The 17,228-nt window shown below is 38.6% G+C and overlaps 1 protein-coding gene across 1 annotated transcript in view; it reads right to left on the bottom strand.

Moving 5' to 3' along the window:
- LOC124620240 (MAP/microtubule affinity-regulating kinase 3-like) overlaps nt 1-16,527 on the bottom strand; it is a 256,035-nt gene extending 239,508 nt beyond the window's left edge. Inside the window, exon 1 of the mRNA XM_047146908.1 lies at nt 16,389-16,527. Coding sequence (XP_047002864.1) covers nt 16,389-16,527 — 139 coding nt within the window. The remainder of the gene's footprint in view (nt 1-16,388) is intronic.
- Nucleotides 16,528-17,228: the final 701 nt, after the last annotated feature.

Here is a 17,228-nt window from a genome sequence, read left to right as displayed (position 1 = left end):
GGTTACTCTGTAAAATCAATTGATAAACTATCTAGAAAAATTAAGACCAACATCACTCACAAAAACACTGAAAAGAAAACTACCGACACAAAACAAATCTTCACAAGCATTCGATACTTAGGCACAGTATCACAAAAAAGCTAACTTATTAAATATATATATATATATATATATATATATATATATATATATATATATATCTTTCTCCACAAACAGCAAACTTCGATACCACTTACCTCACACAGTGAACACAAACAGGCCAGTAACACAACACAGTGGAATATATAAATTACAATGTAACAGTTGCCCTGCATTTTACATAGGAAAAACTGGAAGAACCTTCCACACGCGGTATAAAGAACACACCGACGCCTTTCGACTAAACCATTTTGAAAAATCTACAATAGCTAACCACGTGTATATTAATAAACACAGACTTGACGACATACACAACAGCCTAACTGTACTTCACACAGAACCCAACAGTATAAAACTTAATCTTCTAGAACGGTTAGAAATAATGCTACACAAAGAAAAATATTCCGAAAACTTTTTGAATGAACAAACAGAGTTTAACAGCCACAATTTTTTCTACACCTTTAAAAGTTTATTCTTTCCTGAGGAATCAAATCTATAATAGTACAAACAGCTGACAACCTACAACATGGTGCCAAGTAATTATTTTAATAATACCTGTGTACTAATAATACTGTATCATATTATCTTCTGTGAAACAAGAAAATCGATTATATTTAGAAATAGAACATCTGTATGAAAGGGAATCTTTTGCATGTTTACGTTTTGCTACTACAATGTGCGAAAAAGTGTGTGACTATGTATATATCCCATTACGTACTGCAAAACTGAAGATGTATTTTGTGTATACCAACTGCACATCAGAAGCAGACATCATACAATGTTAAACTGTAAGTTATTTTCATATTATTAACACTGTTAAACTTATATCTACAATATACCTTGTTGTAACACAAAAATGTAATATCAGCAGGCAAACAGCTAAAAAACCTGATGTAAATCACTGAAAAGCACCTGAAGATGAGCCCCCAGGGCTCGAAATGCCTAGTGCAGTAAATAAACGCAACTTGTGACTTAAGGCGGTTTGTTTATTATTGTTATTATTATTATGAAATCGCTTCAACAATGTGGTGGACAAGACACAAAGCTGTAGATACTGCTGAACTGAAGTGAACGGTACACCAAACATCTGCTTTAGTTGGTGAACGGGCACCACTATCATCTCCTTACACTAAAAAAAGTTGTCTTTATCAAGGTGATGTGTTAATTCCATCCTGTCAAAGGCCACTTGCAACCGCAATGGAAACTTTGAGTAAGTTGCACATTAATGTGACCAACTGTCAAAAGCGGATCGCTGCGAGACGTGGAGGAAGACAGTCATTGAGGTTTTGCACGGTACCTACAGGGATGTGGAGCCACGGCGACTGCAGTCCGAGGCCACCTGCGCCAGGTTTCTCGGTTGAGGGTCCACGGCGCGAATAGCGCGATCGGTGGTCCCACAGATTCTCGGTTAGATTTAAATCTGAGGAGTCTGGTGGCTAGGAGAGTAGGTAAACTCGTGCTCTTGTAACCTCGGACGTACACTGCAACCTGTGTGACTTCTTTTGTTACTTTGTATGTCCTTTGAGTGGTGTCTCAAAGAGAGATGACACTGTTTAGAAAGAATAAGAGGCGAAAAAGAACAGCCACATTACAAGTGGCAATAGCAGATACACACTTCAAAAAAAGATTTGCATCACCTCGGTTCCGAGAGCTCCGGAATCTGTACAGAAAACTGGAATAGAGATCAGCATAAACATCATTTCTGCCCTTTTTACTGAAAGCCACACATTGCATGCTGTACCACCATACAGCGAAACCTTCATAAGTGGTGGCCCAGATTGCTATACACACCGGTACCTCTAACACCCAGTAGCACATCCTCTTGTACTGTTGCATGCCTGTGTCCGTCGTGGCATACTATCGACAAGTTCATCAAGGCACAGTTGGTCCAGATTGTCCCACTCCTCAACGGCGATTCGGCGTAGATCTTTCAGAGTGGTTGGTGGGTCACGTCATCCATAAACAGCCCTTTCAATCTATCCCAGGCATGTTCGATAGGATTCATGTCTGGAAAACATGCTGGTCACTCTGGTCGAGCGATGTCGTTATGCTGAAGGAAGTCATCCACAAGATATTCACGATGGGAGCGCGAACTGTCGTCCATGAAGACGAATGCTTCGCCAACATGCTGCCGAAATGGTTGCACTATCGGTCGGAGGAGGGCATTCGCGTATCGTACAGCCGTTACGGCGCCTTCCATGACCACCAGCGGCGTACGTCGGCTCCACATAATGCCACCCCAAAACATCAGGGAACCTCCACCCGCTGCACTCGCTGGACAGTGTGTCTAAGGCGTCCAGCCTGACCGGGTTGCCTCCATACACGCCTCCGACTATTGTCTGGTTGAAGGCATGTGTGACACTCGTCGGTGAAGAGAACTTGATGCCAATCCTGAGCGGTCCATTCGGCATGTTGGGCCCATCTGTACCGCGCTGCACGGTGTCGTGGATCCAAAGATGGATCTCGCGATGGACGTCGGGAATGAATTTGCGCATCATGCAGCCCATTGTGCACAGTTTGAGCCGTAACACGACGTCCTGTGGCTGCACCAAAAGCATTATTCAACATAATCCATGGGTAGCGGTCATCCATTGCAGTAGCAGCCCTTGGACGGCCTGAGCGAGGCATGTTATCGGAAGTTCCTGTCTCTCTGTATCTCCTCCATGTCCGAACAACATAGCTTTGTTTCACTCCGAAACGCCTGGATACTTCCCCTGTTGAGAGTCCTTCCTGGCACAAAGTAACAATGTGGACACGATCGAACCGCGTGGCGTGGGTGAACTACAGACAACACGAGCCGTGTACCTCCTTCCTGGTGGAATCACTGGAACAGATCGGCTGTCGGGCCCCCCTTCGTCTAATAGGCGCTGCTCATGCGTGGTTGTTTACATGTTTGGGCGGGTTTAGTGAGACCTCTGAACAGTCAAAGGGACTGTGTCTGTGACACAATATCCACAGTCAACGTTATCTTCTGGAGTTCTGGGAACCGGAGTGATGCGAAACTTTTTTTGATGTGTGTATTATACTAATTTCCTCGCTTACACTCTCGCTTCTTTTCACCTCCATATCTTTCTACACAAACAAAAACGTAGATGTTCGTTTGTTCAAAATCTTATATACCTGAAAGCTCTTAAATGATTGCTTCAAAATTTTGACTCAACATGCATTCGAACAGGAGTTTCTTTTTATATACCTATTTTAAAATGTATAGTATATAAACCAATATGTACTGTATAAAGGTGAACGGTTGTTACCAAAAATCTCAAAAAGTACTTGACTGACTTACTTCAAGTTTTAAACGATACTGTATTAAACGTTCAGACGGACATAGGCTACGTATTTTTTTGAGCAATGATGTACAAGTTTCCTGTTAAGTCTGACAGCGAGAAAGGAATGTGACGCTTTTTGTTTCTTTCTCGTAGTCCGTTCTAAATCCGATAGCGGGGCATTTAAACCGTTAGACAAATTGGTTCTCTTAATTCTCATGACATATATTTCTAAACATAAACAGTATACACAACAATGTACCGTTTTTTCTCTTCTCGCAGACAATTTTCTCAGAAAACAGGAAAATTGTTTTTATGGCTTACCGATTTATGATTAGAATACTATTACAGAACCTGAATTTCCAGTAACAATAAACACGGCCATAGGTCAGAGACAGGGGAGGAAGAGGAGACGGACAGAGGAATGGGATGAAATGGACATAGAGGGAGGAAGGGAGGACATGGACAGAGGAGGGGCAGGAAGAGATGGAGAAAGAGGGGACTAGGTGATGGACGGGGAGAAGTGGAAGAGACAGACAAAGAGAGGGAGAGAAGGAGATGGGTAGAGATAGGGGGAAGAAGGAGATTAAGACGTATATACAATTCCCATACTTATCAAGATCGCGTGCTCTTTCTTTTCTTTCTTTTCCATTTAACCAGACTGAGCCACAGCGACGCGTGACTAGTTACAGCTAAATTGATCATAAATAATAAAACAGAAAACTAACAATACCCCACTATAACAGTCTGTACTACACAGTTCAACCTCTGACGTTTTTGCATGTTTAATAAAAGTAGCGGATATTAATTTCTAACAGTAACGTCCCACTTTGTTAAAACTTCCAGGCTAAGATGCAAAATCCTCAGAACACGTTAATGAGCGAACAAGGTAGTATAGTTATTATTATTCTGTGTAAGTTAGTTTTTAGGCTCCATCTGGTTATCCTAATTCACCTTATCTTTGGTTGCCCTGTATATCTTCTGGATAATACCGGAGTGTTTGCTTTAAGTACACCGCAATTGATGTCCCTTCTGTTCATTACCGAACTGAAGCTCAATCTCTAATACATCGAATCGAGGGAACATTAAGGTATAAGTTTCCTTTCTTCTTTTCACGGTACAAGAAATAATTTCAAAAATTTCCTGTAGGTAACTTCTAACCCAATGCAGCTTTTTTTCCGTAGCCATTGTCCTCCCTTCCAATCACGCGAATGATAGTATTGTTGCTCTCTATATGTTCACTCTTTTGTTTCAACCCCCTCACTCTAAAGTACAATGACCATCCCCAAAACTGTACCAATAGTACTTATTTTGTATTTCTTCAAACACCTGTATTTTCATGCCATCTTCGTTATACAAGCAATCTGTTACAAATCTGCGAGTAAATAAACTATCAATTTCGCCGAGAGAGCCTCAAAAAGTCGAGTAGTACCCAGCGTTAAAATAAGACCTTGTAAACGGCGAGACTACAGTAAAATCTTAAATCATAAAACATGTAATCTGTCGCCTATAAAGAGTTGATTATTTAACACTATACACTATATGATTGAAACCATCCGGACACTACTATGTAATACGGAATTGATTACTAGAGGCGCACCAGCTAGCATAAACGGAGGCGAGGTGTGTTCTGTTGCCAGTAGAGAAACAGTAATCGCAGAATGGTCAGTCAGGAGAGATAAAACCCAAAACCTTCAGATGTCCGACACTCAGATCGTTACCAAACGTTGTATGTGGATGGAGTAAAACCAAAAATTTAATTCGCGCTATGTGCTGTCGTCTAGTAGAACAAAAAAATGGTTCAAATGGCTCTGAGCACTATGGGACTTAACTTCTAAGGTCATCAGTCCCCTAGAACTTAGAACTACTTAAACCTAACTAACCTAAGGACGTCAGACACATCCATGCCCGAGGCAGGATTCGAACCTGCGACCGTAGCGGTCGCACGGCTCCAGACTACAGCGCCTAGAACCGCTCGGCCACCCCGGCCGGCCCAGTAGAACATGCGTTAACGTTAATTAAAAGTAACACCAGAACTACGCAGAACAGGAAAGGCGTAACTGTGATAGTTTTGCAGATATCGTGTGTGTGAGTTGGTAGAGCGTGTGGTTGTCTTGCAAAAAGGTCCCGCGCTCAAACCAGCTGACGACAAATTGTTTTACTGTTTGCGCTTGAAAGTGTTATATAGGAGAACATGTTCCTGAAGCGTAAAAGCAATTTTCAGAGTTTGTAGCAAATTCTTTTGGCAGTCTGCTTTCGCTTCGTTAGCTGAAAGTAGTAAACCTATCTAGTACATTTGTACAATATAGACAGCTGTGGTGTTCTTTAGACATGTGTGACAGAACATACGCCACTCGTGATGAAGCAGATTCTGCATTTGCAATTTCGCAGAACAAACATAAACAATCGGAATAGAAGAATAAAGAAGCAACTGCATCACTCTACAGAAGTGTTAATAGTCCCACGTAACACTTTCAAGAATAATACAGCAAAAAAAATTGTCATCATTGGGGCTGAACCCATGACCTGTGGTACGACGATCTCACTCTGCACCCACGGAAGCTAAGCATATTAGTTACTCACAGTGTAACCTCCCCGCAAAAATATTAATAAAATATGAACCATGTGTAACCTCACGACGGAAATAATAATTAAATGAATTTTTAAATATTGTAACCTCTGAACAAAATTGGTTCCCATTTATGATCTCTGTGCAGAAATGCATTCACATTTAATGTACTCACAAAATTCTTTTCTCATTTAATGTTAAGTTTGAAACAGAAAAATTCCAAAAACCACGAAATAAAAAATATTCAGTAACCTGGTAAATTTTATGACGACAGCAGCGCTGCGCCACGGCCCTGTATTCTGAATAGAAAAAGCAAAAATTCTTACCTCAATAAAAACTGCGAATATATCTGCTCTTACCTAAAAAATTTTCGGCACAGCTCCGTGCAATGCTGGCCTATACATTTGTGATTCGTGAAAGGAATGATCATGCGTTGGATATATTCTTTAAATTGAAATGAATGCTTTTTTTAAAAAAAAATTACTCTGTATTATAAAAATTATTATTGGGGCATTTTTAAGAAGATTGGGTGACAGTTTACATACATTACTAGAAGCACAGACCCGCCGACTACTGCCGACTATTGCCGACTCACGCAGACTACTCAACACTACTGCCGACTAGCGACGAGCAACAACTAACTACATACTGCTCTCTGGTCAGAGACTCTCCTATGCCTTGCCTATTGCAGGCAGCGCATATAGCGCACACCTCTTACATAACCCTCCACCGGGAAGGAGGGGGGGGCAAAAATTTGGCAGCTATGGTGAGTCAATTGGACTTGCCATGAGCAACAATTTTTTCTTAATTAACTAGGTTTACAATCACAAAATATATACATATATATAAGTGCAGAACATGAAATTAAAAATATAGTGCACATGCACTGAGTACAGAACATATCAAGCAATGACAAAATGTATACGCAATGAGTACAAAAGATATTAACAAATGACAAAAGTGCACACGCACTGTAGTACAGAACATATCAGGAAATCACAAAATGTATACGCAATGAGTACAAATCATATTAAGAAATGACAAAAGTGCACACGCACTGTAGTACAGAACATATCAGGAAATCACAAAATGTATACGCAATGAGTACAAATCATATTAACAAATGACATAAAGTGCACACGCACTGTAGTTTTTTTTTTACTATTTTACAAGAACTAGCATAGGAAAGGGAAGGATTGCATCATGGTTGTAGCACATTAGGTTGCACGCAACTGGGCTGAAAGTCCATATCTTTCTACAGATGCACAACACCAAGTGAGACAATCTGAAGTTCTTTTCCCTGAAGTATTAATCAGTGTAGCCAAGACACTGAAATGTCGTAGTAATATTCCATGTTATCATTTTGGTAGTACATTGGGTACACCAAACAGTGGGACCATAATAACATCTCCATCGTTCAAGGCGGTGGACAGCATGTCGTGTCAACACCACGTTCTTGTAAGGTACACCAACGTAGAATTAGTGCAAAAACCAAATAGAGTGCTCCATGATCATGAGGATAGACAGGACAAACGGATATTGTAGTAATTTCTGGTAATTAGGTCAGAAGGTGAAGGAAATTAAGTCTTATGCCAGTCATCATTGATAATTACACTAGTCTATCAACTGATTTGAGTAATTCGTGGCACTCATCGCCCAGTTACTGAACATTTCTGTACCATGTATGAAGTATTACAGAATAATGTTCATAACTCATCTGTTAACAGAGAACATTGGCACTCATTGACCAGTTACAAACCATCAGAAGTCATCATTCAAAACAAGAGATAATGAGTGTAGCATCAAGCTACTGGTATTCATATATATAGCATGAAAGTGACATAATATAAATTTAAAATATAAGAAACAGTGGCATTCGTTGGTCAGCAAGTATTGAATATTACAAAATATTTTTCATCATTCAAGTGACATATACCATATTTAAAATGTAACACACTGTAACAATTACTCAAGGTCTGTGATTAGAAAAAAACCATCATTCAGTATTACTCAGAACTCTCTTAAACTGGTAGCATTATTTCGGACTGTTAATACATTTTTTTTTGTGCTAGCAATGCATTGCGTTGGGGTCGATAATTAATTGCTGGGGCATAACAATATTTGCTTTTGACTTATTGCTGCAAATGAGGATAGGTAATGTCATTCGTCATGAGTCAGCTGTAGCAAGGTTATGAAACAAATAGAGTATATGTGATCACATTCATGAATGACACACACAAATGGGTAAAAAAAAATGCATGTTTAATGACCAAATGCTTATAGCACATTAATTTCATGAATAGCTTCTCCTGAAAAAAAAATACAAAATGGACTATTAAGCTGAAAGAAGAAACGCATATTATGCTGAAAAGTAGTGAACTTCGAATTAACAGGTAGTGAAATGTGTATTAAATATATATGTCCTCTAGCTGTCCTTTCCAAAACCTTCAGTCATCATACCATGCGACATAAGACATACTGTCAAAACGAACTGCAACAAATACTTAAATAACTACATAGCATTTCTTAACTAGCAGTAAATATATAAACTCCATCATTATTCTCATCTGCAAAGAAAAACTTCATTATCCATATCACCATAACTCCATTATTATCATCACCTGTAAAGAAAAACTTCATTCATCACTATTCATCATCATTCATTATCATCTGCAAAAAAGTCACTTCATTATTCATTACACAACTATTCATAGTATAGAGTTCCTTATTTCTAGCATATTTCATCACTAAAACTAAGATGTGTAGTTCTGTCTAACAGCCTGCATCAATCGCCTCGTATTCTGAAAGAAAAAATTAGTTAAGACTGCTATCATAGGATGTGTATAGTATATTCTTGGTAATGCTCGTTAATTCTGATCCATTTACTCATCGTGACGAGATATTGCATCTTCTTTTGTTCATTTCGAAGGTGAAATTCCCATTTTTGTTTAATTTATTTCTTTTACACGTTATTTCTTTCTGAAAATGATAAACAATGATTAGTGTCTTGCATTCAAATCATATACCCATTAAATAAAAGCTGGTTTATAGTGATATAATTGAGCATACAGCATAGCATGACAGAAAACGTAATATGTAAAAAACATAGACAGTATACAGGTGCAAAAGTGTACACAGAATATCACAATGTAGCAGCAAAAAAATGTAAAATAGTCACAATGTTGAGATATCATAAGGCAAAATGTCAAAATCAACTGGTGTTTGTTACATTTTAAATATTTCATAGTGCATACAAACAAAACAGGAAAACAATCATACATACATAAAGAATGGAAAATGTGCACAGTCTGATGTGTAACGACAAGAAAAGCGACCTGTTAACTTTACCTTGCTGGGCACTTGCCAAGAAAAAATATGATAATCATCAGTAAGTAATCACATAAATATAATTGCATACGTGATCATAAAATGTGTAAATTCATCTGGAAAAATGTGCACGATCTGATGTGTAACGACAAGAAGAGCGACCTGCTAACCTTACCTTGCCGGGCACTTGCCAAGAAAAAATACGATAATCATCAGTAAGTGTTCATGCGAATATAATTGCATAAGTGGTCATAAAAAATCAGGAAATGGCATTACAGTGTGATAAATCATAAAGTATGTTCATTCAATAAAGGGTTTGATGTTGGAGATATGGTGATTCCCTTTGGTTTTTCTGGTTCTCAGAGTTTCGACGTGTACTATATTGGGGTGAGGAATCCTGCGAATTCGATATGGACCTGCGTATAAAAGCTCAAATTTACTACATCTACTTTTTCCTCTATTAGATAAGTAATGTGTGCGTACTAATATCTTCTGTCCAATGTGAAAGTCACGGCGTGTACAAACCTGTTTTTGCTGTCTTCTCCGGCGCTCTGCGGCACGTTTGATGTTGTTCAACGCAATGTCAATTATTTCATGGTGTCGTAGTCGACGAGATGTAGGAAAGGTTACTAATTCTTTAATTTTGTTAGGTGGTTCAACATTTTTCAGTATAACAGACGGAGATAGCATAGTAGATTCATTTGGTATGGAATTAATTACATCCTGGAATGAGAGTATGTGTGCGTCCCAATCAATATGTTTTTTATGGCAGTATATTCTACACAGTTTACCAATTTCTTTCATTAATCGTTCACAAGGGTTCGAAGAAGCATGGTACCTGGATATATAGATCGGAGAAATGTTTCTAGCTCGTAACATACGTATCCATATAGCAGATCGAAACTGTGGTCCATTGTCGGAAATAACTTTCAATACATGCCCTACATGAAATAGAAAATGTTTTACAAATGCTTTCGAAATAGTTTTAGCAGTAGCTTTCCGTAACGGAGTGAAGGTAACAAATTTTGAAGTGAGTTCAACAGCGACAAAGATGTAGCAAATACCTCTATTAGTTCTGGGAATCGGACCAAAAATGTCTACAGCGGCCATGTGTCTCAATTTAACAGGTACAATGGGATGTAATGGAGGAATATGTGAAGTCGTATCTGACTTAACTTTCTGGCAGATTTTACATGACGCTAAAACTCGTCGAATACGTTTCTCCATGTTGCTAAAATAACAGTTCTGTCTCATTATAAGAAAACATTTTCTGGCTCCATAATGTGCGTAACTTAAATGAGTATACCAAATTAATTTGTTAACAAGTTCGTCAGGAATGCATAATAACCAATTGTTGCTGTCAGGGTGAGAGCGGCGAAACAGAATGTTATTGCGTACAGTGTAATGGTTTCTAATGGTAACATTATTCCTATCTTGCTAAAGGTGTTTAATTTCTTTCCATACGTTGTCTTTACTCTGCACTTGTGCTATGTCTCGTAATGACGACGAAATGAAATTTTCAAATGCAACTTGTTGAATGTACATGACGCTGACATTTGCTTTGCAGAAGTTGGTTGCGATGTCTTGCTGATTGTTGCTGATAGAACGCGATAGTGTGTCTGCTACAATATTTTGTGTACCGGGAATGTGAACAATTGAAAAATTAAATTCCTGTAAATAAAGTTTCCATTTACTTAATCTGTCGTGTGTAAATTTAGCGGAAAGTAAAAACTATATAGCTCTATGATCTGTGTAAACGGTAGTGTGACTTCCATAAAGAAAATGCCGAAATCTCGTAAATGCCCATACAACACATAATGTTTCAAGTTCTGTAACAGAATAATTGCGTTCAGCAGGTGACAGAATGCGACTCGCAAAGGCTATGTTTTTAATTACTGTACAACCATCTTCTTCAGTTTCCTGAAAAATGTGTACGCCTAAAGCGGTGTTAGAACTGTCGGTGGCAATGGAAAAATTTCTAGTAGGATCTGGGTGTGATAAAAGTGGTGCATTCAACAAGGCTTGTTTTAGATTGACTAATTCAGACTATTGGTTTTTCATGTAAAAGTATGTCTCAGATATCGTCAAAAGTAATAACATTTTCGTGAACAAGATTCTCTGTGTCAAAAGTATTGCTTGCGTTGCTGGAAGATGCAGCCTGTACTGTATCTAGTCAAATTCTATCTGACGTGCTATTATTTGCGGGAGGATGCTGTGGCATTTCAACTATTTGTACTGTTCTGTTATTTCGTCCTGACGTATTACGTTCGGGATGATATCTACTGTCTGGTTCATTCATGATAATCTGTTGTTGCGGATGATTTTGTTGCTGGTAAGACCGACTGTTATTAAACGTACGCTGAAAATTGTGCTCATTACTTTTACGTCTGTCATCATAGTCATTTCTATACGGTGCATTGCGATAGGAATTGAAATGGTGTGTTTCTGTACGTAGTTATTTCCTTGTTGCTGTGCGTTACTATTTGGTGGAGCCGACGCTATACGCGTAGGCGGCGAAACATTAAAGCTTGGTTGACCTTGTACATTACATCGTTGGTTAGGTATGCTAACCGGCTGGTTTTGTTGCTGTTGTGGGGAAACCTCTATTGTTACCAAAATGCGTTTGCTGTTGCTGATAATTTTGATGATACTGATGATAACACTTCTGCCTTTCATTAAAATTACGCTGGTAGTTCTGGAGTGTCTAATGAAAATTGTCACTTTCGGGTAAAACTTGTCGTATCATGTTTTCTTTACTCATAGGTAATCCTAGATAGATCGATAGTTGAAGAGCTGTTTTGATAGATACAAAGGATAGTAGAAGAGAAGGCAGCAGTGCAGAAAACTAAAGATGAAATAGCACTACTACTAGAGGTGTACATGTCCCGCTTTTAACCCGCCCATGCTTGCCCGGTGGCCAGGCGGGCAGGCCGCCGCTCGTTGTCAACAGAACAGGCAGGCTGCTTCACTCCCAGCCAAGCCAAGCAGAACCCAACCCGGGCAGGCTGCGGGAAACTTGCTTGCCTGCTAATATTACTGCTGAGCTGTTTAGTCTGCGCGCGTCGTTGTCGTATTATGAACGTTAATCAAAAGTTTTTATTTTACCTGAGCACCAAAAGACAAACCCCAACATTATATATATATGTATTAATTTCAGGTAAAAAAAATATTGGTTTTATTTGTATATTCTTCCTTTACGCGTATATTTCGGGCTTGTTATCTATATAAATAAAAATTAATTGCCAAATGTGTTGATAAGCGTAAAACTCGAGAACGCCTGGACCAGTTCGGCTAAATTTTTTTTGCTGTGTTCGTAATTCTCAGGACAAGGTTTTTATGAAATAAAATTTTTCGAAAATCGACCGAAAAATTGGAAAATTTGACAAAAACTGAAAGTGCGTTTTCATTGTGTCCGTGTGTTTGTATTGCATACAATCTTGATGAAATTTTACACACTATACCTTGAAACCAAGAGGAAGGTCACAGTCTACATAAAATTTCATATGGTGCATGGCAGAGGTTCCTTTACATAACGGAACTCGACAAATTGTACGTATTTATTCCGATCTTGATGAAATTTGGCACACTTGATATTCAAAGCAGGATGAAGGGCGCTGCCTGCTTAAAATTCTGAATGGTGCATGGCGGAGGGTACTTCACGTACACACTTCTACACCAACCTACAATCTTGAAGAAATTTTGCACACTTGACCATCAAGAGGAACATCACTGTCTACATAATATTTCGGACAGTACATTGAAGAGAGTACCTTACAAAAGATTTTGACATTGTTTGCGGGTTACCATGAAAGTTCACTATGTACGCATGTTTCCATGGAGAAGGTTTTTGAATATTTACATGTGCATGTATATGTATGTATATATATGTATATATGTTTATGTATATATATGTATATATGTATAAATATGTATATATATATATATATGTATTTGTCTATGAGTATATATATATATATATATATATATATATATACTCATAGACAAATACATATATATACATATACATACATATATACATATATATATATACGCATATACATATATATACATATACATATATATACATAAACATATATAAAAATATATATATACATATACATGCACATGTAAATATTCAAAAACCTTCTCCATGGAAACATGCGTACATAGTGAACTTTCATGGTAACCCGCAAACGATGTCAAAATCTTTTGTAAGGTACTCTCTTCAAGATCATAGACATTTCGTTTAAAAGAAATGTATATATATATATATATATATATATATATATATATATATATATATATATTTCTTTTAAACGAAATGTCTATGATCTTTTTGAAATTTGAGAGCTGTCTGACATTCACAGTCATCGTGTTGGACAATTCGCGCACAGCAAATAACGTTTAACAGTTGCAAACCATTTTTGGTTGAGTGAACGTGTTATATTGGCTGCAAAAAACCTTGATGTTAACGAAATGAATTTTCAGATTCAAAATATGACACCTGGCGAATTGCTGACATACAAGTCGGTTTATTCCGTTACTAACCAAGATGATGTAGTCAACTATCCTACGGAATTTTTAAATTCGCTGGATTTCCCCGGATTACCGCCTCCCAATCTGTAATTAAGTCGGATCGGCAATCATGTGGCTAAATGGTTCAAATGGCTCTGAGCACTATGGGACTCAACATCTTAGGTCATAAGTCCCCTAGAACTTAGAACTACTTAAACCTAACTAACCTAAGGACATCACACACACCCATGCCCGAGGCAGGATTCGAACCTGCGACCGTGGCAGTCCCGCGTTCCGGACTGCAGCGCCAGAACCGCTAGACCACCGCGGCCGGCGGCAATCATGTTGCGAAAGGTAAACCAGCCACGTCTTTGTAATGGCACCCGGCTTGCAGGGAAGAAGTTAAAGAAGAACGTAATCGAAGCCACAATTTTAAAAGGAAAGTACAAAGGTGAGGACAGTTTGATTCCAATATCACTAAGATTCCGACCGACATGCCATTCGACTTTAAACGGTTATAATTTCCAGTGCAGCTTACATTTGCCATGTCGATAGATAAATTGCAGGGGCAGTTGTTATATGTTTGTGGCATCAATCTCGAAAATCATGTTTTTCACATGGCTATTTGTATGTCGCATATTGCCCTGTCGGGACACCTTCAACTTCATTTGTTTACGCACCAGAAAACAAAACTATCAATGCTGCGTATCAAAAAATATTACAATAAATGCTACCTAGCAATAAACTTTGACACTGATTCACTGATCACCACAAAAGTTGACAGATGAGTTTTCATAGATAGGTGAAGAGGAGATGAACTGAGGTGGCGGAATCCAACAGAGAGAGGACGAGGAGAAGGATAGAGGGTGGAGGGGAGATGGGCCAAGGGATGGGTTCAAAAATGGTTCAAATGGCCCTGAGCAATATGGGACTTAACTTCTGAGGTCATCAGTCCCCTAGAACTTAGAACTACTTAAACCTAACTAACCTAAGGACATCACACAGATCCATGCCCGAGGCAGGATTCGAACCTGCAACCGTAGCGGTCGCGCGGTTCCAGACTGTAGCGCCTAGAACTGCTTGCCGACTTCGGCCGACCAAGGGATGGGGAGTGGGGGGGGGGGGGTGGAGGTGATCAAAGAGATAGTGGGAGAGGACTAAATGGATAGAGAGAAAAAAACGGGAGGGAAGATGGACTACGAGAGTATGGAATAAATAAATGCCCAGGCAACGCAATGCAGTCTGTGCTGCACTTTTCAACACCGAAACGGATGGATATTTGTACTAAAGAAGTGAACCTCCACCCCCCAAAAAGAAGATTGGTCACCTCCCCAGAAGAATAAATTATCTACGCCCCTATTAACCACTGTACTGCAATGAGAACCAAATTAAGATTTTGGAAGTCTAGATTCTTTAACTTTAGTATGTTTCAGCTAAGTATGACACCAATTATATAAATATTTAACTACGTTTCCAGGATGTATTTTACTGGTTCTGTGAATTCATTCGAAGTTGGAAAAATCATTCTAAATTGCCAAAATGCATTTTAACAAAATCGAAGGACTTGTTTCGTATCCAGTTCGTCTAAAAACTATAGTACTGGGAATACAATGGCGACCCTGAGCCATTTTTCGCAGCTCCTACGTTTGCGTCTTGAGAGTACACACTTGTAGTCTAGGTCTGCATCATGAGGGACCATATTTCGGACCATCATGATGCAGACTAAGACGACGAGTGTTTAGTTGCATGATGCAAATCTAAACGACGACTCTAGACCCTCATAACACAGACCTAAACGACGAGTCTGAATCCTCATGACGCAGATATAGACGCTGTGGAGAGTGGCTCAGAGTTTCCATTATATTCCTACTACAATACATTCATGGAAAAAGACGCTCTTCATTTTAGGAGTATTTGTAGTGTCTAGGTCTTCAGCATCTTGACTCTGCATGTGGGATTCCCCTTAATATAGAAATACAAGAATAAAATTACATTTTGCAATGTGTGTGGAACTCAACAAAATAAATTGTAATTTAAACTCATAATGTGTATTGCCTTACTCCACAAATGAATATTTTATTTTCCAGAACACTTTTCAACATAAAATCTTTACCAATTTTCCTTCAGTTCCCCTGAAAGTATTATTTAGGGCAAACCAGATACTCCTAAAAATATTTGGCTACTTTTGCAAACCCAAGAAACAGAAATTGGTTTACAAACAATAATTAATGTCACTTGGAAGGATTGAAATCAAAAATTTTAGTCTAAAATAAAAATGAACTGTATGCATTACAAAATTTCTATCTCAGAAATTGACGCCCAGAAAGCACAAGAAAGAAATCTGCACTCTTAACTAGTAAATTTGCGCTCAAACTCATAGTTTCCCGTTTAATGTTCTACTGTATTTTCAATGTGTCTGCTGATTAGTGTTTGAATTAATTATGACGAGATCGTTAAGTCTGTCTGCATTAAGACGTGATCGTTTTTCGCTAATTAGGTTTCCAGCGCAACTAAAAATTCTCTCACTAGACGCACTAGTGGCTGGTATATTTAATATTTTTCTTGCCACACACGCAAGTCGAGGAAGTCGTTGGGAGTTATTTTTCCACCACTGTAGAATATCTCCCTCTTCACACAGTGTTCTTGCAAGTATCTGCTGACTTCATCATGTAGGAGAGGAGGCTCTTCTGCCCAGTCCTCAAATTTCGCCATTTTGTACGGCCCTGGATTTGTTTCTTGGTTGCTGTGATTGGGCACTTGTACTGAAACTGTACAGGTTCCAATTAATATTTGCAGAATAATGTGAAGATCGTACTACACATAGTTGAAATTATAATAGGTTTTAGATGATGCTATCATTTATCGTCCTGTAAAGTCACCAGAAGATCAAAACTAACTGCAGGACGATTTAAATAAGGTATATATTTTTGGTGTGAAAATTAGCAGTTGGCAATAAATAATGACAAGAGCGAGGTTATCCCTGTGTGTACTAAACTAAGTCCGTTAAACTTCGTTTACAAGATCAACCAGTCAAATCTAAAGGCTGTAGATTCTACTTAATACCTCTGATTACAATTACGACCTACTTAAATAGGAATGGACACACAGAAAATGCTGTAGGCGTTTTAATGACAAAACACTCTTTTGGAGCATTGCTACGAAGTTGGAGAGCCTTACTATTGACGGAAGAGGTCGAAAGAGTCTAAATAAGGGCAGCTGGTTTGGTATTATCGTAAAACAGGGGAAAGAGTGTCGCGGAAATTACACAAGAGTTGGGGTGGTAATCATTTCAACAATGGCGTTTTTTGACGTGGCGCGATCTATATGTGAAATTTCGATCACCAACTTACACCTCCAAATTCGAAGAGATATTGTTGAGTCCCATATACATTGGAAGAAATGATCATCAGAAT

The sequence above is a fragment of the Schistocerca americana genome, chromosome 6 (assembly GCF_021461395.2).
Source record: "Schistocerca americana isolate TAMUIC-IGC-003095 chromosome 6, iqSchAmer2.1, whole genome shotgun sequence".
NCBI classification, from domain to species: domain Eukaryota; kingdom Metazoa; phylum Arthropoda; class Insecta; order Orthoptera; family Acrididae; genus Schistocerca; species Schistocerca americana.
Note: the sequence above shows the minus strand (reverse complement) of the source record. Positions and strands in the feature narration are given on the sequence as shown.